Genomic DNA, 24,560 nt, shown 5'->3' with positions numbered 1-24,560 from the left:
ATCTCTTTGATCTTTTGTTTTCCATAGGCCAAATCAATCAAATGGGCTTGGGGGAAAATAAATCAAGAAAAACACCACAGTATCTTTTTGAAAGGTAACTATACACATTTTAATTTATTTTTAAGAATATATTTATATTTTAAAAACAGGACAAGTATAACTAACAGCATGGCTTACACCTACAGACCAAGTCCACACTGTAAGCTTTCGAGAACCATTTAATGTATTGACAGTAGTAGTACTGGCGCATGCAGATAGTAAGAATAAATAATAGTGCTTTGGGAAGTGCAGTAGTGATGTTTAGGGTAGGTAAAGAAGGAGCCTTATCTGTGGAAGCTAAAGCAGGAAAAAGTCCCCAGCAGTGACATGTGCAAAGCTGCTCATCTCTGCAACAGAAATGGCCCAACCTACCCAGATGGCCTCCCAACTGGGCTGGCAGCTGCAAGGGTAGAACTTGGGCACAGTGGACCCAGAGTAAACTCTGAAGAAACAGAGTTCAGTTCAAACAGAGTTCAGAGTTCAGGCACAGTGGACCCAGAGAACTCTGAAGAAACAGTCACTCATACACACCCTCAAAGGGATTGCACTGTATAACACACTGTACAATTAAGAAAAGGAGCTCCCAGCCTGTCACTCTTTGGCACTACATCAGGCCACCTCAAATGCTGACACAGACATCCTCGTTGGGAGGAAGGCTGTCCTGAGTAGTGGGGACAGGCCTTTTGGTGAGGGCAAAGCTATCAGAGCTACATCATAAACTGAACACCCCTAGACAAAAAAAACGATGTTAATTGGTAATTATAGGTATACAAGCCCAAATTCCTTCATTTCCCATCCCCCAAGGCTGGGCCTAAACAATCATTTTTTTATACAATGGTAATCATGCTTCAACAAGTAGAATCATGGGGTAGAGAAAGAAATTAGGTCCTAGATGCTAATATATATACCTACTGCTATAAACTAGGTTTTAAGGTATTTCTTGAGTCAAAAATAAAAGCAACTCTGTGGACCCACTAAATCCATGACAGACTTTGATCTGTCATTTGTTCGTGTCTTTTAAGTTAGGCCCATGGTAACTGAACCTGTCCAGGATTTAAGTGCATCTAAACTGAAGAAAAACTAGTGCCACCCCTGTTTAATTAATTCCAGTCTATGCACAGGAAGCCACAGTGGTTGGCTGGTCAGGACTCCTTAGGCGTGGATGTTGGTTGAATTGAGGATTCGAGAAGTAGCTTCAGATTTGGAAGCCTTTGAAAGTTCTCGCTGTTGAAAAATAAATAACATCAGTGGCGGTACTACCCCTATCATGCATGCCTTTCCCTTCTAAGCCTGGTTAAGTGTCAACAGAAAGTCCCCTGAGGAGTTTCTGAGACAAGAGATCCCTAATTCAGGCTGTTAGGAATAGGCGAGGAACTGAGTTCCACTGGGTTAGTCATATACTGAGCGCATGCGCACACATGCCCCTTTCCTCAGCCAGTCCATTCTTTTAAAACGTCACCTAAGAAATCCCTTATACTTTACAGAATTACTCTTGGAGTTGCCAAGCTAAATAAGCAAAAAGCTTTGTTTTCATGAGCCCTTTATAAAACAATGGGCCAGACCATATATCTACCAATCCCTGGGGCTGAGGGCCTTATAACCTGCTGGTGATTTGATCTCATGCTGGAGCACATGGCATAAAAGCAGAAGGGAAAGCCTGAATGACCACTGAGAAAGACAGATATTAGTAGATGTTAGCTTAGTTGGTGGCTTTGGTGCTGGTTGGTGGAGTGTTATTAGCTTTAACCAAAAGCAAATGAAGCCCCACTATCGGCCATAGAGATAGGCAGGAACATTTAAGCCCCAAGTGGATAAAATGAGCCTTGGCTAAGTAAGCAAAAGAGACAAATAGGACCCTCTGTCCAGCACGCAGCTAGCCAGAGTAGCACAAATCCATTTCTACAGGCACAACTACTACCAGGAATATAAATTGGAATAAAGTGCCAGAATATGAAGCTGGTTTAAATGCTCCACACTAGCTACAGCCTTGGGCAACTGTCCCATTTTCCATCATTTTTAGAGAGAAGGCAGCCTAGGTTTTAACTCTGTATCTCCCTGAGGGAAGGGGGCAGCCCTCACCTCAGTCTCAAGGCAAGACATGGAGGGGGAAGAGAAAAGAGCTTGTTAAGAAAAGGCATTGCAGTAAAGTGTTAGGAAATACAGAGCAGGATACTAGGAGATGATCATTCTGGAAAAATTATTTTAATCCAGTGCTTCATATATGCTTTAGCCGCTCAGTGTGGTAGAAACAGGCAAATGTGGGGAAAAGACTAGTAGACAAAGTTTAGATTCAGCCCTGAGTTAGTAAGACATATACTCCAGGAAATAATCAGCACACAGGTCAAGAACCTCATTATAAGCAGCACACAGCTGGGGCTCCCCTCCCCACATGATGGGGCCTCTAGTCTTTCTAGCATATTGTAGGCCTCTGATATCACAGTTGGGGAGAGTGAAGGTTTTCTTTTGTGAAATATGTTTTTAAAATTCTTCACCTGACTTTAGGTGGGGCTGAGAATCCAATTCAAGTCTGAACAAGTTTTCTTACTGGTCAGCAGGCTAGTCAGCCCATTGGAAACATAAGCCATATACTTATTTTTGAAGTCTGTAATAGAATTCCTTTGTTAAAATAGTTCTGTAATAATACAGCTGAGATTATAGGTTAGTGCTGCCCTTTGCCCAGATGGGAATGAAGCAAGATGACAGATGAGTTTGGAAAAGGGACACTGGACATGCAGGGGTTGCCATACAGACCTGAAGCCCAAAAGTGGAGCTGTCAGAGAGGGATGGATCCTTCTAAGAACAAAGAAGACAATTACCAAGAACTCCACCAAGAGAGCACCAGGGCAATGATTAGAGGGTCACCTCCTGCAGCCAGGGAGTGGTATTATCTTAAGCAGAAGGATCCAAGTTAAATGACTAGTTGCTACTGCCAACTTCCTATACACTGCCTTCAACCACCCCCACCCTCACCATGTCAAGGCAGGAAAGGGATTCTCAGCCTCCAAGGTACCTTGGATAGCCTGACTAGGTAGCCTGGGTGCCCTTGGGAAGACAATGACTGCCCCAACTGTGTGCTCCCCAGAGACTGGTAGATATTAGAAAAGGTGAATTACCGCAAACTCAGAATAGGTGCTGGCAACAGAATTAATGCTGAAGTTGCGCTGGAGGGGGGCCGAGTCAGGGTACCCACCACTCAGGATGCTGCCATTCAGCTCCAGGTTCTCTTTGTTGGCTCCATGCCTACCAGCACGGGGTGTTTTCTTTCCAGAACAAGTGGAACTGACCACTGGCTAGAGTAAGGAAAGAGATCCATTCATTATGATGAATGCATACACACACAAAAAACCCCAATGCTCAAGAGCTAATATCACATTATTTATGTCTATAATTTATACTTGTGATAAAAAGCTATTTTTTTATTTGCTTCCTTGGTGATAGTCAAGAGCTCTACCACCAGATTTCACCACTAAGCTATACACTCTCAGACCCTTGAATTCTTAATGATTCATAGAGCACATACCTTGAGAATAGCCTTTAAGGATATCTGAATGACTAAACATGTTTTAGCAGAATCCGCACCTCTCTTCAAGTATCTAGTGACCCAGTGTCGATGGGCTGGACCCATGTGTAGGGAACCTGACTAGACCTGAGCTCACAGAGACCACAAGACCATTACCTAATCTTCAGTCTCCTCAATACAGCCCAGTGCTTCCCATAGCACCAGGGAGGCTCAGTGGCTGTTTTTTCTCTTCATTAGTCTTTTGATTATTATCTAATGATAATCTGACTTATATCTGTCAACTCTGAGCATCTCACTGATAACCAAATTCAGGGAGATTAGAAATTAGGACCCAGAGGCTTCATTTAGTTGAGGGCTCAACTAGGCAGCATGTGGGGATGTACATTCCCAAGAACTTACTTACCTTGCTGCCAGAAGGAGGAAGTCGAGACACAGGGGAGCGGTAGATTGTCCCCCCAAAGACAGGTCTAATGCTACTATTGGCTGTAGCATTGGACATGGTAGTAGTGTTCAGCTAGAGAAAAACAGATATATTACTGATCAAACATCTTCAGCCTTTCCAGCAACCCATTTCTCCCCAACAGGGAAAAGATTAGGGGAAATAGTCCAGAAAAGATGAGTCTACACAGTAAAGAGCCTGCTGCATCTGTATTATATAGACTTGAGGAAATGTGAAGTTTCAAAGCATGTTTATATTCAGTAGATGGAACTATAAAATAGTATAATCACTTATGGCAGGAGACATTTATTATATGACCCAAATTCTACCCAACAGAAGTGAAAACATGTATCTATACAAATGCTTATAAGAAAATGTTTACAGGAGTTTTATCTGTATTAGTCAAAAGCTAGAAACAATACTCAGCAGGGGAAATGGACAAGCAGATTATGATACATTTATAGAATAAAATACTACTCAATAATAAAAAGGAGTGAGTGGCCTATTAATTAATGCAACAACATGGATGAACCTCAAAGAAATCAGGCTACATGAAAGAAGCCATACACAAAAATATGTACTTGTGATTCTGTTTATGTAAAATGTTAGAAAATGCAAAACTACTCTCCTGTGACAATTAAATCCCTAGTTGCCAGGGGATAAGGGAGGAGAAAGGGAAGACAGAACTTACAGAGTCTACATGAATATGTAACATCAAATCCCATCACTATGTACAATTGTATTGCACCAGTTTAAAAAAAAAAAAAAAATAAGTTGAATAAGAAGCAAGAAAAAAACCTGAAAGTCTGAAAATTTCATGTGTTGACAGGAAGTGGACACATGATAACACTTAGGTACTAAAGAACTGCCATAGCCACATTGGGATTAGATTGAGTGATTAATACAACCAGACTTGAAATATTTTACAGCACTCTTGGCAGCAAGAGCTCTCTTCACTTATTTTTATAGTCCTAGCATCACTGATCCAAAACAAATCCTAGAATTCAAGTACTATGTTTTTAAAAGTTCATCACATGTCCATAATTAAAAAATACCTAGTGTCACACAAAGAGGGAACTAATTTAATAAATGACAATATTTTCTAAAAGGATAGAATATACAACTAATAAAGAATATGTTTGAAGACGATTTGGTGCTATTAAAAAAAAAATCATAACCCAGCTGGGCACAGAGGAAATCCCAGTGACTTGGGAGGTTGAGGCAAAAAGATAGCAAGTTTGAAGCCAGTCTTGGTTAACCCAGTGAGATCCTGTCTCAAAAAGAGGTGGTGATGGGGGGACTGGGGATGTAGCTCAGTGGTTGAATGCTCTTGGATTCTATTCCCAGTACCCAAGGGGGGAAAAATCATAATGTGTATGAAATAGGGGGAAAGGTTAAAAAAAAAAAAAAAAAAAAATCAAAATTATATAATATGACCTCTATTATGTAAAAATACACTATTTTAAGACTAGGCTGGACATGGTGCCAGTAAAGACCTGAAGCCCCAAAGTGGCAGGAGGCAGGAGGATCTCAAGTTTGAGGTAGTTAAAATCTTAAAATTTAAAAGGTAGAAAGTAGCACAAGCCTGTAATACCAGCTACTTAGGAGGCTCAGGTAGTAAGATTTCAGTCTGAGGCTAGCCTAGGCAACTTAGCAAGACCCTGTCTCAATATAAAACAAGGCTGGGGATGTAGCACAGTGGTAGAGCACTTGCCTACCCTGGATTTGGTCTCCAGCACTGGGGGGTGGGAGCAGAAAGAATACCAAATATTCACAGTGGCTCTATTGTAGTTATAGGTGATTTTTAAAATAATGCACCTCTTATTAAAAAGAAAGTAAAAAATTACTCCCTGACTTCCTGTTCTAGAGATAAAGGGATATTAAACATTCCATTCATTAAGCATGAAAGTTACTATGGTGATCTGGTAGAATTACAGGATGATGAACCTCTGAAAGTTTCATCATTACACAATGTTAGCAATTATTGGTCCCCAGGAGTTTAAATGCCAGAAATCAACAAATGGCACACATCAAAGCTGGTCACTCCTTGACTATTGGAATAAGCCACTACTCAAGATTAAACTACAGTCTCCGATTTACTCTCAAATTCATTGAACCTGGAAGGGAAGAAAACTGCTCTTCCATTTCCACAGTACAGAGGGTGAAAGAGAGCCCAAAAAGGTTGCATTTACCTTCCGCACTTTGCCTGGCGTGTTGGGAGCCAGTACTCGCCTCTTGCTTGGAGTTCGGGGAGCACTGCCATAGAGCATCTCTGTCTCTGTTTGCTTCTTGTTCTTTAGTTGCTGTGTGAAAGTGAGAAGCAACAGTGATGAGTCCCAGTAAGAGAGTGGTTCTAGAATGGGAACAGAAGCAGGGCCTCAAATCTAGAGCCAAGTCTGCAGCCCGAGTTAAAGGAGCTGTCAGAAGGCTACCAAATTCTTCAACTAGCCCTGGCAGACATGCTAGGATACATAAACTATCTTCCTCTTCTCCCAGTTGGTGTGCACTTACTCTTTCCTGCTTGGCTCTCTCTTTCTCCAGTCGATGCATCTCCCATTGTTCTGTCACATACTCCATGAAATTCTGTCCATTCACCACAAATGTTTTTGATTGCTCTTGTTCCCACATTTCAATCCGTGCCTTCAACTCTTCTTCCAGCTGAGACCAGAAACAAGAACATGTTAGTTACTTTTAATCTTTGGGGTTAAAGCCCAAATGAAACAATTATCCTAAAGAATAACTACTTAAGCATGGTGCAGTAGCACATGCCTGTAATCCCAGCTACTTGGAAGACTGACACAGGAGGATTTCAAGTTCAAGGTCAGCCTGGGCAACTTAGGGGAACCCTGTCTCAAAATAAAATGAAAAAAGGTTGGGGTGTAGCTCAGAGGCAGAGCACTTGCCTAGCATATGCCAGGTCCTGAGTTCCATCCTCAGGGCTACCACCACTGGGTAAAAAAAAAAGAAAAAGAAAAAACAATGATTCTTCCCTTCCCAGAGCATCATCATTCTAACTTCATGGAGCTGGACCCATGGTGGTACAGGTCATACAGGTCAGAGTAACCAGAGATGGTTCATTCACAGCACATAGAAAGGTAGAGGAAGGCAAGAACCCAGAGTCTAAATAATGAGGTTTTGGTGCCTGGAGCTGGTAACAATATCAGTAACATTAACCAGACAGTGTACTATAAGCAGGACTATGGAACCAGACTATCTGGGTTTCAATCTGGGATACTCTTACTAGCTGTGAAAAGATGGGCGAGTTACTCCTCAGTATCTGTTTCCTGGTCTATAAAAACAGTATTAACCTAAAGGGATATTGTGACATATATGAATAAATGAAAACATTTTGAAATAGTGACAACTCAGAAAATGGGAAGCATTACTATTATTAAAATAGAAAATAGCAATAAAGCCCACAGCACTTTCTCAAAAGCTTGCCTCTATTATGGGCCAAAATGTTGCCCAAAATTCTTGCTGAAGTCTTAACTCCCAACAACTCAGAATGTAAGGGTATCTGGATGGATGGTCTTTAAGAAAGTAGATGAGTTAAAATAAGGTCACTAGGGTGGGCCCTAATTCAATCACTGATGGTAATTAGGACACAAAGACACACACAGGTAAGATTATGTGAAGATCCAAGGATGAGAATCTGCCATCTACAAGTCCAGCAGAGTCCTCAGAAGAAACTCAGCCCTGCCAATGACATCTTGAATCTCAGACTACTGGCTTCCAGAATTGTAAGAAAATTAATTTCTGTAGTATAAGCCACTTATTCTGTAGTCTTTAATTTGGCAGCTCCAGCAGCCTACACTTACTTGGTGTTCTCTGGGCCTTTGCTTACACTGAAGGTCCAATGCATACTTATTAATCCCTGCCTAAACTTTGAAAATATTTCTGGGGCAAATTAATACAAAGCAAAGGACAGAAAAAAAAAAAAAAAATTAAGACCAAGTGCCAAAAACTCTTAGCAACAATATTACCTTAGGGAGCATTTTCTGAAGCTTAGCTCGCTGCTTTTCTTCTTTTAGAAGATTTCCTCCCCGGTTTGTAAATCGACTTGGATCTGAAGCTTTTCTCTGAAATATTCATTTTATTTAATGAGAGTAAAACCTAGAATAGTCTGACCAATTACTTCTAAGATTCCTTGCTCTCATAACATGATGTATATTATTACATTGACTTCAAAGGTTTTACATTCTGGTCCACATTTAGCAATTAGAAATGGTAGCATTTTAAGCCATAGACACTCCTAGACATAGTCAAGATCATCCACTGGGGTGCAGGAAAACTATGAGCTTCCTTTAATCTAAAAAATAACAGTTAAATGTAACAATGACATTGGTTCCCTTCCTGGGTTTGGATGTCAGATGATGTCATTATAATATACAAGGTGAGGAGGGACGGGCAGGCCTGTACTCAGGGCTTATTGTGATGTCTCTGCTTGCCCTTGTATTTCTGGCACACTGACACAGAATGCAGTTTAAATGCACATGGCCAGGAAATTTGTAGATAATCTGGGTTCCACTAAATTGACCCTCACAAGATAAACAAAAATGTAGAGGACTGGGGTGTAGGTCAATGGCAGAGTGATTGCCTGGCATTTGTGAGGCCTGGGTTCAATCCTTGGCCCTGAAATAAATAAATGTGAAATGAAAAGCTCTGGGTTCACACCCCAACACTGCCCCACACTCCCCAAAAGTGTTGTTTTTCATTTTTTTTATTTTTCTTGCTTTTTTGTTATTTTATAATATACATACAGTAATTTGAGTATAAAACTAGCTATTGTAAATCAGGGGAATTACTTGAAGAAATGGGGCAGGTAACCAGAAGCATTCTTTTTTTAAAAAATACATATATGTATATTTTTTAGTTGTAGATGGGACAGGATACCTTTATTTTATTTATTCATTTTTTTATGTGGTGCTGAGGATCAAACCCAGTGCCTCACACATGCCAGGCAAGTGCTTCTACCACTGAGCCACAACCCCAACCCCAGAAGCATTCTTGATGATAAGTAGACCAAACTTTCCTTTCCAGACTGCTTGACAGGTCATAGCCTATCAACAATAGTGGCAGAGCAGTAGGTAACTCGTTTATTTTTCTAGTGTGCAACGAGTTACAAGGGCTGCTGCTTTAGCTGTGTCTATATTCCCTCCTCTTCTTCATTTTTACCCAGAATTAAGGAACATTCAAGGATTAGTTGATCATAAATAGCTATAAAGTCTTGTCAGGTTCTTTCCATCTGAGTCCTAGTTTCCTGCCTATAAACTTGAAGGAGTCCAGCTTAAAAGTCTATAGATCAACCACCATTTGACCCAGCTATCCCACTCCTTGGCCTATACCCAAAGGACTTAAAATCAGCATACTACAGAGATACAGCCACATCAATGTTCACAGCTGCTCAATTCACCATAGCCAGATTGTGGAACCAACCTAGATGCCCTTCAGTTGATGAATGGATAAAGAAACTGTGGCATATATATACAATGGAATATTACTCTGCCATGAAGAATGATAAAATTATGGCATTTGCAGGCAAATGGATGAAATTGGAGAATATCATGCTAAGTGAGATAAGCAAATCTCAAAAAACTAAAGGACGAATGATCTCGCTGATAAGCGGATGAGGACATATAACGGGGGGTAGGAGAGGTTAGCGTTAGGGTTAGGTTTAGGGTTAGGGATAAGGAGGGTGGTAAGAATGGAAGAAGGAAGGACTGTATAGAGGGAAAAGAGGGGTGGGGGGGAAGGGGAAAAAATAACAGAATGAATCAAACAACATTGCCCTATGTAAATTAATGATTTTTAATTAAAGAAAAAAAAAAAAAAAGTCTATAGATCCCTTTGAATGCCAAGAGAGTTACCGTAAACCTTATAACAATCTTCTCCTTAAATTTTGTGTCCTTGGTACCTCATTTGTCTCACTCCAGTTCCAACCCTGAGTTCCAAAATGCTCTGTTTATGCTATCCAATAGAAGAGGAGGAATTCAGAGAACACAAATTCATCCCAACATCTAGTTTTCTAGGAAATATTGCCTAGCCCAACAACATCCATCCACTCTTCCCTCCTTCCTTAGTAATAGAGCCAGAATTTGCCTGGGATAGCAATTCTCAGGCTTACCATCAACTGATGTGGCACATAAACACAAGTGCTATGAAAAGAGGCTGGGAAGAGCCCTTAATTAAGGGGCAGAGGGCAATGCTGCCTTTGTTCTTTCTCTACCATGCTGCCCTTCAGGTGGGAGCTCTAGCAACCAGCTCTGCCCTGAGGATGAGGTCCATATTTAGTGGTGGGAAGACTGGAGCTGGAGAAGCCTGCCCTGTCCACATTTGGGCTTCCTTCGAGCAAGAAACTCCTAGGTTCCTTAAGCCATTAATTTATAGGATATTAGAAGCCTGCTAAAGAACAAAGGAAACTGGACTCTGATTTCTCTACAAGGGCTTTCTTGCTTCCCCCACCCCCAGAGCTGGGGATTGAACCCATGCTCTCACATATGCTAGGCAAGCATTCTGTCATTGAGTCTATCTCCAGCACAGAGCATTTTTTCTTAACACTTCATTTCATTCTTAAGAAAGCAGACAAAGTAGGGCATACCTCAAACTCTAAGAAAAGCCTCCAGCTCTCTTCCCACTTCTGGACACCTTCAAAGAGTTCTTTATGCACTTCATAGTAGTTTCTTAACTGCACAATCTCAGCATCATGTAGTTGGAGCAGGTTTTCTGTGTAGTCCTCTGTAACAGACCCAGTAGTTAAAAAAGTTACTCAGGACTGGGGTTGTAGGCTTAGTGGTGGAGCACCTGCCTAGGACGTTTGAGGCACTGGGTTCGATCCTCAGCACCAATAAAAATAAATAAAAATAAATAAAATAAAGGTACTGTGTCCATCTACAACTAAAAAAAATAAATAAATAAGTGTGTAGTATCCCAACTTACTATTCCCCACTTCCCTAAAATGGAAATAGATAATTTCTTTATAATATAAGAGTAAGTATATATGTCGTGTCTAATAAAAAAGCCAGGGCTGGGGGTGTGGTTCAGTGGTAGGCATTTACCTAGCATACATGAGGCCCTGGGTTTCATTCCCAGCACTGGGCGGTCGGCGGGTGGGCGGGGGAGCTGGGCATGGTGGTGTGTACCTAGAATCCCCACAACCCAGGAGGCTGAGGCAGAAGGATCTTAAGTTTGAGGTCAGCCTAGGCAACTAACTTAGACCTTGTCTCAAAAACAAAAAGTTTAAAAAGGGTTGGGATGTAGCTCAGTGTTAAAACATCCCTGGATTAAATCCACAGCACTGAAAAAAATAAACCATCAATAAAAGAATATGTTTGTCATAATTAGCCTAAGGGGACTAAGTGACTAGGGTATGGACAAAGATCATTAGTATTCTCCAAAATCTGTGTTTTGCTTCATCTTAGTTTCTTTTACATTCTTCCTTTCTGCTTTACCCAGACAATAGAAGGTCAGGTCACGAAACCTGTCTAAAAACATTTGTTGAATTTAATTAGAATAATTTCATTCAGGTCAGCCTAGAATTCCACTGGTTCTAGGAATCAGACTCCTCTAGGCTCAAATAGGCTAATGTATTTACCTGCTATATACCCCTGGGTTAAGCTGCTCAACACTTACGTCCCTTAGTGTCTTATCTCCTGAACATGAAGATTGAGATAATATTGTTACGAATTAGCTGCATCTGTTCAGATAAGGAAATAAGAGACTTCCTGGTGAGTGTCTGGGCTTGTAAAAGAGCAGTGAGTAGGCCACATGGAATGCATCTGTACTAACCAGCATAGTAAGGGGCAAAAGCTTGTCTCTGCTCCTGGCTATAAAAACACTGGTCCCAATACCGAGCCAGCTCCACTCGAATTGCCTCAATCACTTTCTTCATGTTTTGCATTTTCAGGTCTTCCAGCCGATCCACTTCTAACTGCAGCTGAAAGAACAAGACATATTAAAGGTATTTGTCACACTTTTATATTCACTTAGATTAAAAGCTCCCCTTCCATTTTTATTTTTTATTTTTGATAAGATCTCAAGTTGCAGAGGCCTTAAACTTGTGATTCTCCTGCCTCAGCCTCCTAAGTCACTGGGATTATAGATATACACCTCAATGCCTGGCAGTTTCCCTTTTTAAATAAAATAATAAGCCAAAAGTAAATCAACACTCTATAACAATCATATTATAGGAGCTAGAAATCTAAGGAATGTATACAGAAGATAGAAGATAAGCAGTAAGAGTAGGCAAGCCCAAGGGAGAAGTTGGTAAGGATGTTGGACTGGATCCAGAAATGCTCACAGACGACTGCTTATCCAGCACCCATTTGGTTTCTTACCGCTTTCCTGACCTTGGCTTTTGACCCAGTCATAACCATTGCCACAGCTTCTCTCTCTTCTTCAGGTATCTGCAACCTGTCCCAGAGTTCCCGGATTTGAGCACGCAGCCCCTCACACACTGCTTCATTTTGTGATTTTCGCATTTCCAGCTGTAGCAAGGAAAGGCTGTGATTAAAGCAAAACTAACACAAAAGGCTGGCCCTCTGCAGCAAGGAATGTCTGGACCCAAATGAAGAAGCAGTATTTATATTGTGATTCCCAAGAGAAATTTTTTGATGCATTCTAAACACAAGCTGTAAGGGTGTCACTGTGGAAGGATCTCAGACATCAATAACAGGATTCCAGGGCTGGGGAGATAGCTCAGCTGGTAGAGTGCTTACCTTGCAAGCACAAGGCCCTGAGTTCGATCCCCAGTACCGCAAAAAAAAAAAAAACCACAGGATTCCAGTTTTGAATTGAAATATTTTTCAATTAAACACTGTGCTTGGGGCTGGGGTTGTGGCTCAGTGGTAGAGCATTTGCCTAGCATGTGAGAGGCACTGGGTTCAATTCTCAGCACCACATATAAATAAATGAATAAAGGTTTATCAACATCTAAAAAAAATTTTTTTTAAATAAAACAACAACAACAAAAACCACTGTTCTTGGGGCTGGGTTTATAGCTCAGTAGGAGAGCACTCACCTAGCATGCTTGAAGTCCTGGGTTCAATCTCCCATACCACCAAAATAAATGAATGAGTAAATAAATATAAAAAATAAAGATTTATTTTAAAAAACTAGGCTATTTCAAATGGCTGTCATTTCATTATTTAATTTCATATTCTTATAATATTAAATTTCATGTGTCTTATCTACTTGTAAATTAAGGTTTACATTAAAAAAGAAAAAGAAAAAAAAAAAAAAAATCAGGGCTTGGGGTGTAGACCAGTGGCAGAGTACTTCCCTAGCATTTTTGAGACCCTCAAGGTTCAAACCTCAGTACCAAAAAATAAAATCAAGGTCAAATATCATAAATTACTATCTTTATCCTCCCTCATTCTCTTAACATACATTAGAACTTATTTAAGACTGAAGAAAAAGCTGCCAGTTTTTTCAAAGTGTTACACACACTATTGAGATCCAAGGTCTAAATTTGAGAAGACATTACCTGCCGCAGCAACTTTTGTAGTGTTGCAATATTCTCCAAAGACAAACAAAAGGCATCTTCATCTTCACACACCACATCTTTTTCAAAGCTTGTGTCTGGTGTGTGATCTAATTCTTCCATGCACAGTATGATCTGTCTCTTTATGTTGACAAACTCCTCATGCCTAGATGCCTATTAAACAAAATAATTAAAAGATATCTAGAGGAAGGCCAAAAGGGCTTTTGAAAAATATAAATGCAGGTAGTAACCTTTGTTTCCCTCAGTGTTGCCACATGTTGTCTGAACTGGTTCAGCTCTTCTAAGCTGGGAACAGAGGTGCTGTCAATGTCATAGTGGGGCATGCAAAGAATTTCACACAATTCTTGATCTTGTTCTTGAAGTAGCTTCAGTTCCTGTTTTCTCTCCTTTTTCTGTTTTCGCATCAATTCTACCTGAGTGCGCAAATCTTTTTCTAGTTGCAAGATAGTCGTTTCTCCTTCTTCCTGTATAAGTGTACCAATGTTACAAGGTTTCAAATAATTCCTTCAGAAGAATCACTTGAGAAGGATAGTAGAAGAGAGCTGACAGGCTTTTAGTTAAATTTACAAATAAATCAACTCATAACCAACAGAATATGGCACAAAGAGGAACTCCTAATGAAGGTCCCAAATGAGGAAAGGTTAGTAGATACCAGGATTTTTTGTTTTTTCCAATTTTAAAAAATTGTGGATTAAGTACAGATAGTCACCAATTTAACAGTTTTTCTTTCTTTCTTGTGGTTGTGGGGGGGGGGTGTTGGGGGACAGCAGGACATGGGTACCAGGGATTGAACCCAAGGACACTAAATCATCCCCTACCCTTTTTTATGTTGAGACAGGGTCTCACTAAGTTGCTGAGGCTGGCTTTGAACTCGAGATTCTCCTGCCTCAACCTGCTGAGTGGCTGGGATTACAGGTATGTGCCACCACACCAGGCTTAGCATTTTTGCTCTTGGTACTATGCTACTTTACTACTGAACTACATCCCTAGCCCTTTTAATTTTGAGATAGGGTCTCACTAAATTGCTGAGGTTGACCCTCAGTTTGGATCCTCCAACCTCTGTCTTCTGAGTAGCTAGGATTATAGGCATGCACCATCATGTCTGGCTATGTTAGATTATTTTGCCCAACTCCAGGCTATGTAAATGTTCTGAGCACATGTAAGGTAAATTAGGATAAACTTTGTTCAGCAGGTTTGGTGTGACAGCATGCATTTTTTACTTATAATTAATTTATTGCATGTAACCCCATTTAAAGTTGAGGAGCATCTGTACAGTTATATTGTGTAATCATCACTGTTATCCACTTCCAGAAGTCATTTAATCTTGTAAAACTGAAACTCTGTATTTAATAAAAATTCTTCATTCCCTGCCTTCACCCCCAGCTCATCACAACCACCATTCTACTTTCTGTCTCTATGAATTTGACATCTTTAGGTACCACAGCACTTTTGCAAGAGGCATAAATTGGTTGGAAAGCTTGCTTTGGGTTAGCAAGAAGGTATCTATATCTAGCTTATATTGAAATATTCAACCTACACTGAGCATGGTGGCACATGCCTATAATCACAGCTTCTCAGGAGGCTAAGACATGAGGATCATAAGTACAAGGCCAGTCTTAGCAACTTAGTGAGACCATATCTCAAAATACAAAGTACTGGGGATGTAGCTCAGCGGTAAAGCATCCCCAGATTCAATCTCTGGTACCCACCCCCCCACCACCAAAAAAAAAGAAAGAAAAGAAATACTCATCTTAATAATTCCATGAACATCACCTTACCAATAAAAATAAACTCAGTAGTCCCTGCATTACTCTTAACTGACAAAAGGAGAGGGGGAGTTATATGTTCTATAAACTTACACAACTTCAACTTCATTTAACATTAGTAAAATAGGAACTGTCATAAATTCAGGGAGATCTATCACTATATACCTAACCCAATTTCACATTGAAAGTTCAAAAAAACAGACTAAAGCCAACATGGTGGCTCACACCTTTAATCCCAATAACTCAGGAGGCTGTGGCAGGAGCCACATTTGAGGCCAGTTACAGCAACTTAAAAAAAAAAAAACAACCAAAAACATATTAAAGAAAGAGAAATTGATGTTTCAAAAATCAATTATTTTTGTGTTGTTTATGTTGATTCTGGGAAACCCCGCAGATGTCATGGTCTGCCTGATTACTCTCTGCTACCAGGTGTGAATTGTCCCTACCCTTTAAAAGGCAGTCTCTCTTGTAGTCTGATTCTATCTAAATACATAGGCAGTTCTTTCTGTAACAGCAAGAGGGATCAGAGAACCTTATTAGTACATCGTTACTTTTCCAAGCTCCATATCTGTCCTTTTACATTCTAACACTGTTTTCACTAGCTCTAAGCAGAGTTGTTTCAGTACCCTGTCCCCTCATATCCTTCCCTCAAACTCCTAACTTATGTTGGACCCGATACCACTACCTCTGAGCTACCTACACTGATAATCACGGTTTGCTGAGCTAGATATGTGCTCCTGATACTCTGGCTTTTGAGACATTTCTTCTGAGATAGCCATTCTGGCTGATTCAGTGGTATACAACCTTTGAGTATGAAAAGAACTACAAAGGTTGGGTTTTGGGGTAACTGTTCCTTTTATCACTACTTTTACTTCCGAGGTACCCCTTTTCATTTTCTCTCAAAGAATAGCATAGTACCATCTGTGCCTACCTTTTTCTCCAAGTTTATTTTTAAAAAATATGCTGGTGCTGGGGATATGGCTCAGTTGGTAGAGTGCTTGCCTCACAAGCACAAGGCCCTGGGTTCAATCCCCAGCACCACACACACACACACACACACACACACACACACACACACACAATTAATATGCTCTACAAAGCAGAACTACAGCAAGAAGCTTGTTTCTTTTCTTTTTTTTCTCCACTGTGCAACCCGCTTCAGTGCCAACAGCCTACAGGCAGAGGCCAGGCAATGGTTCAGGGCCACGGTTTGCTGTGGCATGGGACACTATGAGAGGCCCAGGAGGACAGGCCTGCCATAAATCCAAACCCATGCATAAGAAGCTTGTGTCTAGGGGCTGGGGTTGTGACTAAGTGGTAGAGCACTTGCCTAGCACGTGCAAGGCACTGGGTTTGATCCTCAGCACCACATAAAAACGAGTAAATAAAATAAAATAAAGGTATTACATCCATCTACAACTAAAAAAAGATATTAAAAAAAAAAAAAAAGAAGCTTGTTTCTGATCACCTATTAGTTGTTTCATTTCTCAGCAAAGCAACTCTCTACATAAGTGAAAAATCACTTCTCCAGCATAAACCCTACAAGAAAGCCTCTGTCTACAGTCCAAAGTCATTGTTTCTTCCCAAATCTCAGACCCAACCTGGAACCACCAGACTGCCACGTACCTGAAATGGTTCTACATGTAACTCACTGCACAGGGTGTTCAGCTCTTTTTGGCAGATTGATATGCTTTTGATAAGCCTTTCCTTTAGGCTCTCTTCTTCAGCAATCATCATATCCAGGAGATCCTGTAAGAAAGAAAATAATTCATGTTAAGTTTGGAGACACAGAAGAAGACCCCCCCAACACCAAAATGATCATAATTTCAAAATTATAAGAAAAGACTTAAAAACAAACAAAAACAGGAAAAGCCTATAATGTCCTAGGGTAGGTGTTCACATTTCTCAGATGCAACACCAGCATCCTTATGCCTGAGACTTGTGTTACCCAGCTCACCTTGATATGTTTCTTCACAACCTCAGTTCTTTGTAACCGCTGGTCCTCTGGAATCCCAATCAATTCCCATATTTCCCGAAGGTGATTTAGGGCTTTCTGGAGACATACTATGGACTCCTCTGCCAGTACCTCACTAAAAAACAAAACAAACAAATTACCTGTTAAGTCAATCTTTGCCTAGAGACTAAAAGTAGTGTTTTCAGGAGCTAACTAAACTAGCTTCTCAACAGCCTTAAGGTTCAAACAAATTGAAAACAAGCATTCAGCTTAATTTCACTTCTAACCTATTGCTTTCCCTTCTCCCTCCACACAAGCTAAACAAAATTCAGTATCACAGTCCATCATGGAGATTCACTCTTCTGAATAATACTTAGAATCTGGGCTTTCATTGATGATTCTATCTATGACAGTATAATACAGAATTATAATGCTTTTGTTAGAGAAAAATCAGATGAAACATCAACAAAACATGAGCTTGCTGTTAAGAAGCAAGTGATTTATTATTATTTTTCTGTTCTCTCTTCCTTTTTTCTTTTTTTTTTTTTTTTTTTTGAGGTACAAGACATTAAACCCAGGGCCTTGCATATGATAGGCAAATACTCTCTAACTGAGCTACATCCCTAGCCCTTTATTTTTAGACAGGGTCTGACTAAGTTGCTGAGGCTGGCCTCAAACTTGTGATCCTCCTGCCTCAGCCTCCTGAGTAGTTGGGATTACAGGGTTGTGTCACCGTGCCCAGCCTGATCTTATTCTTAAATTACAACTAGTAACGCAAAGAATGGCTAAAATTACAAAGAAAAACATCAGTGTTGGTAAAGATATAGAAAAGCTAAACTTTCATACAGTGCTGGTAAAGTGTACAAATCAGTACAACCATGTTAATATATATTGGCAGTATCTATTAAAATTGAATTCAGTGTGGTGGCATATGCCTATAATCCCAGAAACAGGAGGCTGAGGCAGAAAGATCACAAGTTCAAGGCCGGCCTCAGCAATTTAGCAAGGCCCTAGGCAATTAAGTTAGACCCTGTCTCAAAAGAAAAAATAAAAAGGACTGGGGATGTAGCTCCTTGGTAAAGTACCCTTGGATTAAATCCCCAGTACCAATAATAAACAACAAAATAAAACTGAACACAAGCCAGGCATGCTAGCACACATAATCCCAGAGACTCAGAAGGCTGAGGCAAGAGGATCACAAGTTCAAGGTCAGCCTGGGAACTTAGCAAGACAGTTTCAAAACAAAAAATAAAAAGGGCTTAGGACATAGCTTAGTAGTAGAGCATCCCGGGGTTCAATCCCCAGTACTGAAAAGGAAAAGGAGCAAGTTACTCACAACATTGATACAGCTAAAACATTATGTTTATGCTAAGTGAAAAACAGCCACACAAAATATTATAATGATTCCATTTTATAACATTCTAGGAGAAACAAAAATTTAGTGAAAGAGCCAGGCATGGTGGCACACGCTTAAAATTCTAGTGATTCAGAAGGCTGATGCTAGAGGATACCAAGTTCTGAGGCCAGTTTCAGCAACTCAGCCAGATTGTCTCAAAATAAAAAATAAAGAAAAGGGCTGGGGTGTAGGTGTATCTCAGTGGTTAAGTGTCCCCTGGGTTCAATCACTAATACAAACAAACAATTTTACTGAAAAAAAAAAAGGAGCAAATTAGTTGCTTGAGATCAGGGAAGATCAGCTGTAAAATCCAAGTGCCCATGGAAACTTTTTGGGATGATGGAATAGTTTTAGAACTTGATGGCAAATATATAACAGTATACAATTAAACCTGAACATGTCAAATGAATTAGGTTTATTATGTGTAAATTATGCCAATAATCTTTAGAAAATAGATAAACCATAAGAAAAACTTAGGGTGCCGGATGTGGTTGCACACACTTGTAATCCCAGCAATTTGGGAGGCTGAGACAGGAAGATTGTGAGTTCAAACCCAGCCTCAGCAACTTACTAGGCAACTTAGCAAGACCCTATCTTAAAACATAAAAAGGGCTAGGGATGTGACTCGGTGGTTAAGTGTCCCTGGGTAAAGTTGTGAGTTGGGCACAGTGGTGCAGGCCTGAAAAAGTCACTTATGCTTTTAGAATGCAGTCCAAAAATGATGGGTAGAGGCTCTCACTGGCCCCCTTCTATTCTAGAAGATTCAGTGATTCAGTCACCAGCCTAGATCTAGAACCTGAGAACATTCACAAAAACCTTCAGACATTTCTCTAGCCACAAAATTCCATTTTAAAGTCACCTGTCCCTGGTGAAAATTTTCTACACAAATATCAGTTGCCTATGCCAGACAGCCAGTATTAATACCCTGATATAATCTAGTGCTTCAAAGAATTTACTGTGCTTTTATTTTAGAAATGTTAGCAGGTAATAAGGCATTTATTTAATATGATCTCAGTGAACTAAAGTGCAACTAAAGAGCCTTCCCAGGCACTCTCTTCACACATTACTTTGATAACTAGAAAGGAGAAGCAAGTCAAGATTCTACTAAAAGTAACTTTTAAGATCTAATCTGTGGTCAATATTCAGTCTGAATGTAACCCTCATGGTTTGCACACTTGGTCCTTTTATAGGCCACAATGGAAAGCTGTGGACTTGTCATAAACAAGGGTGGGGACTACTATGTCTCTACCATCTTCATTTTACCATACCCTAATACATAGAAGTTGTTCAATAAATGTAAAATAAATGGCTTTGAATTCCTATCAAAGATTCCTGAATCCATCAGAATTTATGCACTTTCAGATCCTGACAACAGGTTTATAGGCAAGATCACATAATGAAAGTAAAGTGATCATTTTTTCCCTTGAACAATAGGAAATCCAGTACAATGGGCAAATAATTTGAGAAGACATTTCTCCAAAGAAGATATACAATGGCCAATAAACACATTAAAAGATGCTCAACAACATTAGTCATCAGGGAAATGCAAATCAAAACCACAATAAAGTACCATGGCATAGCCACCAGGATGGCTATATTCAAGACAAATGATAAGAATTGGTGAGAAACTGGAACCTCATACATTGCTTGTGGGAATGCAAGATAATACAGCCTCTTTGGAAACTGGTCTGGCAATTTCTTAAACATTTAAACATAGTTATCATGCAACCCAACAATCCCATTACTAGATATTTACCCAAGAGAATTAAAAAGATGACCATACAAAAACGTTCAGAAATATTTACAGCAGCATCATTTATAATAAAAAGTGAAAACACCACAAATGGATAAATTAAATGCAGTATATCAATACAATGGAAAATTATCAGGCAATAAGCCTTGAAAACATTATCCTAAAAGAAGCAAGTCACAAAGGACCACAAAGCTATGATTCATTTGTATGAATTATCCAGAACAGACAAAATAGTTGTGGGTATGTGGACCATAAGCTGAAAAGATGATTGACTGCTAATGGGGTTTTGGAAGGATAATGAAAATGTTCTAAAACTGATTGCAGTGATGATTACTCAATTCTGAATATTCTAAGAAATCACTATACACTCCATGAAAGTGAATCATATGGTATCAAGACAACTGACACAATCTGAAATTTTTGATTAATGACTTCATTGAAAAACTTAATCTTTACTAATTAATTTAGTCAAATTACTTTTATAAAGTAAAATAATAGGAGATTGGGACATTAATGTGTGGATCTCAATTCCATTTACAACCAAGATAAGCCACCTTGGTGGTGCATGCTGTAGTTCTAGCTACTTGGGAGGCTGAGGCAGGAGGATTGAAAGTTTAAGGCTAGCCTCTGCCACTTAATGAGATCATCTCAAAATTAAAAAAAAAAAAAAATTATTTTTTTTATTACTTGGTACTAGGGATTGAACCCAGGGACATTTAACCATTAAGCCACATCCCCAGTCCTTTTCTTATATTTTAATTAAAGACAGTCTCACTGAGTTGCTTAGGGTGGCTTTGAATTTATGAACTTCCTGCCTCAGCCTCCCAAACTGCTGGGATTACAGGCAGGTGCCATCACACCCAGCTTCAAAATAAAATCTAAAGGGCTGGGTTATAGCTCAGTGGTAGAGCACTTGCCTAGCATGCTTGATGCCATTGGTTCTGTTCCCAGTTAAAAAAAAAAAAAAAAAAGATCTATATGGCAAATAGGCTGCAAGAATTAAAAAATAACATGCCAAGCTCTGGGTTTGACACTTGACACCTTATATTTCTGTCATTAACACTGCCTCCAAAAGAGCCAAATCTCACCCCTCCTCAGCTCTCCTCTCCTGCTATCACATGGATCCAGGTCACCACTATCATCTCTTACCTATATGGCAATGGCCTCTTAACTGGGCTCCCTGCTTCAACCATGGCCTCCTTAAGTTTCCAGTCAGCACAGGAGGAGCCACAGGGCTCCAAGTCCTATTTTCTATTTAAAACCCTCCAATGACTTCCAATCTCACTCCAGTTAAAACCTTTGCCTTTCCAGAAGCCCAAAGAGCCCAATTCCATCTGATACTCATTTACCTTCTGACACCAGCACCCACTCTGCTCTGGTCACAGCAGCTTTCTAGCTCTTTGGAACACCCTAGGCTATACTGTCTAAGGGCATCTGTGTTCCCTCTACTTAGACCCCTCCTCCCTCAGATGCTGCACAGCTTGGTTCTTCACTTTAGGTCTTTGCTCAAAGGTCACCTTCTTAGGAAAGCCTTTCCTAGACCAAGCTGCAACTTTTTTTCCTATGGTTTCTTTTTTCATACCAAGGATTGAACCCAGGGACACTCAACCCCTGAGCAACATCCCCAACCCTTTTTGAGACAGCAAGTATGTACCAGGGATTGAACCCAGGGTTGCTTTACCACTGGGCTACATCCAACTTTTTTTTTGTAGTTTTTTTTTTTTTTTTTTTTTTTTTTGAGTTAGGATCTCCCCTAAATGGCTGTGGCTGGCTTCAACCTTGCCAGCCTCCTGCTCCTGCTTCAGCCTTCCAGTTGCTGGAATTACAGGCATGTGCTACCACACCTATTTATTACCTTTCTTTTCAGATTGTAAACTCTATGAGGGCAAGGATGTCAGTTTTGTTTGCCACTCTATCCCCAATACTTAGAATTGTACTTTGTACATAACAAACGTTCAAGAAGTATTTTGAAAAAAAATAATAACCTGTAGTTTTTTAAAAATGTTGTATGACTTGACGATGCTTCAGAGCTCTTGTTGTGGTCCTTATTAAACAGTTAATTCCCTAAAAGGAGCAAATCTCTTTTTTTTTGTTTGTTTTGTTTTTTGTTTTGTTCTTTCTCAGAATACTGAGTTACTGAGAGTGCATACAAAAATACCCAAGGATACAAAAGTTGTAAAAAGAACCATTTTTTTCCCAGTCTCTTGTCACCAGACTGGAAAAGATTTCAAATGTTCCCCTCTAAATGATTGCCTACTTTCAGTCAACCTTCACTGAGCCCCAGCCCTGGTTTTTGCCCTGGACACATCTCTGGAAAAGCTCTGTCCAAACTGTTTCAGGATCCATAACCATAGTTAATTCAGTGACCAATCTGACAACCATTGTTTCTGAGGCCTATTTCTCATATTCTTTTCCAAAAATGAATACCTGAAATTCACAGGTACCCAAAAACCTCGTTTTGGGTTACAGTAATCCCAGTTGCTGTTTTAAAATCTAATTATAACCATTCAAGTGTAACTTTCTTCTGCTTTCATTCACTCACTTGAATATAGAAGCTGCCCGAATCATCCATAATGAACTGTGAATAACATTTTCCTTCAAATGCTATTTAAGATTTTACTAGTCCTCAGAAGCACCATTAGCTTAAACGCACAGCAGTTTAAAGATAACGTCCTTTAGATAATAAGATTATTTGTGGAACTGGGATGTAGCTCAATGGTAGGTGCTTGCTTAGCATGCTGTAAACCCTGGGTTTGATATTCCCAGCACCAAATAGGGTGGGTAAAAAGTTATTTGTCATCCACAACCGTATAATACTGTTTGTTTTGGCAAGAGTACTAATAATTTATACCCAACACCCATTTTCCTGAGGACAAGCATTTGGAAAAGCCTGATCAGAATTAATAATCATGGAACCAAGAGTCTTACAAAGCCTTGGGGGAATCAGTTTAACCAATAACTACAAATCTTTTAATACGGAATCGGCACAATATTTCACTCACTACTTTTAGAATGTAACATTTGTATAGCTTTAACACAACTCCTTCGCACTGATATTGTTCTTGTTTTGGAAGCTAGAAAATGCATTCGACCTCTTGCCCAAAGTCACACGTCTGGTCGAATTTCAAACTGGACACTCCCTCCCCAGTAGCGCCGGGGACGCTGTTAAAACGACCGGAAAAAAAATCCATCATCAGTTTTTTTAATTTGCAAGGAAACTAAGCCGTCAAGTAAGCGTTAACACCGCAGGGCGGATACAAAGGAAAGCAAAGATGATTTTTTAAAACTTCACGGCTTCAAGAAATGCAAAGCCACGATCCAAGAAACCTAGGACTTTGAGGGGACCCTCAGTGCCAAGGAGCGGCACCTGAGGCGCCGCGGGGAAGGCTTCCCGCCGCCAGCCTCAGCCCCAGCCCAGCGCGCCCTGGAAGCCGCTCGCTCCCGACACGGGCGTGAGGCTGCGGGACCTCGGACCAGCGCGTCAGGCTCGAACATGCACCTGCTAGCCGCGGGCTGACCGGCCACCCTAGTCCCGGATGAGGGGCCTCTCGGACACTGCACCGGCCCCGTACTGGGGACAGGCGTCGCTCCCTCCCACCACCCCTCGACTCTCACCTTCTTCTCATGGCGGACACTCCAAGCAGCCCCAGGGAATCCAGACACCCGACCTCCTCCACGCGGGGCCGAGCGCAGCAACCAGCCGCACACACGGGAGATCTCGCTCGGAGTAGCCGCTCCGCGAGCCGTTGGGCCGCGCAGAATTTCAAACCGCGCTCTGAGGCGGGGCCGCCCGTGCGATTGGTGCGACTTCCCATCATTCCTCACGAAACCCCGCCTTATTCCCGCCCCTCCGCCGAGAGCGACTACCGCGCGGAGCCTTCTCTGCCCAAGCCTGAGCTGCGCCCTGGACGTGGGAAACTCGCTGGGAGAGCCAGTTGGGCGGACTTCATCGTCCGCGCATGCGCTCGGCCCGGTGTGGCTGATCTTGCTCAGTCACAAGCCGAAGTGCGTCCCTACAGAGCCAATGAAGTCATCCGAGCCCCACCCGACCCGCGCATTTTTGATTCCAAGTTTGTGGTGCCTCCACAGGCAGCGGGCGTTGCAAAGCCCACTGAAGGGGAAGGGAAGGGAACACCGAACCCTGCTCAAGGGCCTGGTATCTTTCTAGACAAGTTATCCCATTGACAAATCCTT

The 24,560-nt window shown here is 40.8% G+C and overlaps 2 protein-coding genes across 16 annotated transcripts in view; one reads left to right on the top strand and one right to left on the bottom strand.

Annotated features, from left to right (window-relative positions):
• RCCD1 (RCC1 domain containing 1) overlaps positions 1–24,560 on the top strand; it is a 35,470-nt gene that overhangs the window by 8,170 nt on the left and 2,740 nt on the right. For 5 of the 12 annotated variants that reach the window (XR_013761541.1, XR_013761542.1, XR_013761543.1 and 2 more), the window contains 2 exons: positions 11,902–11,955; positions 14,336–14,412. Coding sequence is in view for 1 of the 12 variants with exons in the window: in XM_079125499.1 (XP_078981625.1) it covers positions 11,902–11,955; positions 14,336–14,346 (65 nt within the window). In the remaining 11 variants the exon portion in view is untranslated. Of the gene's footprint in view, positions 1–27; positions 95–6,656; positions 6,819–7,599; positions 7,739–11,901; positions 11,956–12,396; positions 12,485–14,335; positions 15,546–24,560 lie in introns of those variants that run through there. The other 7 variants (XR_013761548.1, XR_013761549.1, XR_013761550.1 and 4 more) reach the window with 6 other exon arrangements.
• Positions 933–24,560, bottom strand: PRC1 (protein regulator of cytokinesis 1). Of its 4 annotated transcripts, none has more exons than XM_079125435.1 (15): positions 23,982–24,560; positions 17,221–17,353; positions 16,890–17,012; positions 13,728–13,961; positions 13,480–13,650; positions 12,332–12,481; positions 11,784–11,931; positions 10,597–10,733; positions 7,982–8,077; positions 6,510–6,656; positions 6,191–6,301; positions 3,963–4,073; positions 3,153–3,329; positions 2,791–2,832; positions 933–1,263 (listed from the first exon to the last, which is right to left on the bottom strand). In XM_079125435.1, the coding sequence occupies exons 1-15, from the start codon at positions 24,182–24,184 to the stop codon at positions 1,192–1,194; spliced, it is 2,055 nt and encodes a 684-aa protein (XP_078981561.1). In that variant the 5' UTR covers positions 24,185–24,560; the 3' UTR covers positions 933–1,191. The 4 variants fall into 4 exon arrangements, with proteins under 4 accessions (XP_078981561.1, XP_078981562.1, XP_078981563.1 ...); XM_079125436.1 differs by having other exon boundaries at positions 2,791–2,829; XM_079125437.1 differs by lacking the exon at positions 2,791–2,832 and having other exon boundaries at positions 23,982–24,559.

The sequence above is a fragment of the Sciurus vulgaris genome (genome assembly GCF_902686455.1).
Source record: "Sciurus vulgaris genome assembly, chromosome: 2".
Taxonomy (NCBI): Eukaryota; Metazoa; Chordata; class Mammalia; order Rodentia; family Sciuridae; genus Sciurus; species Sciurus vulgaris.
Note: the sequence above shows the minus strand (reverse complement) of the source record. Positions and strands in the feature narration are given on the sequence as shown.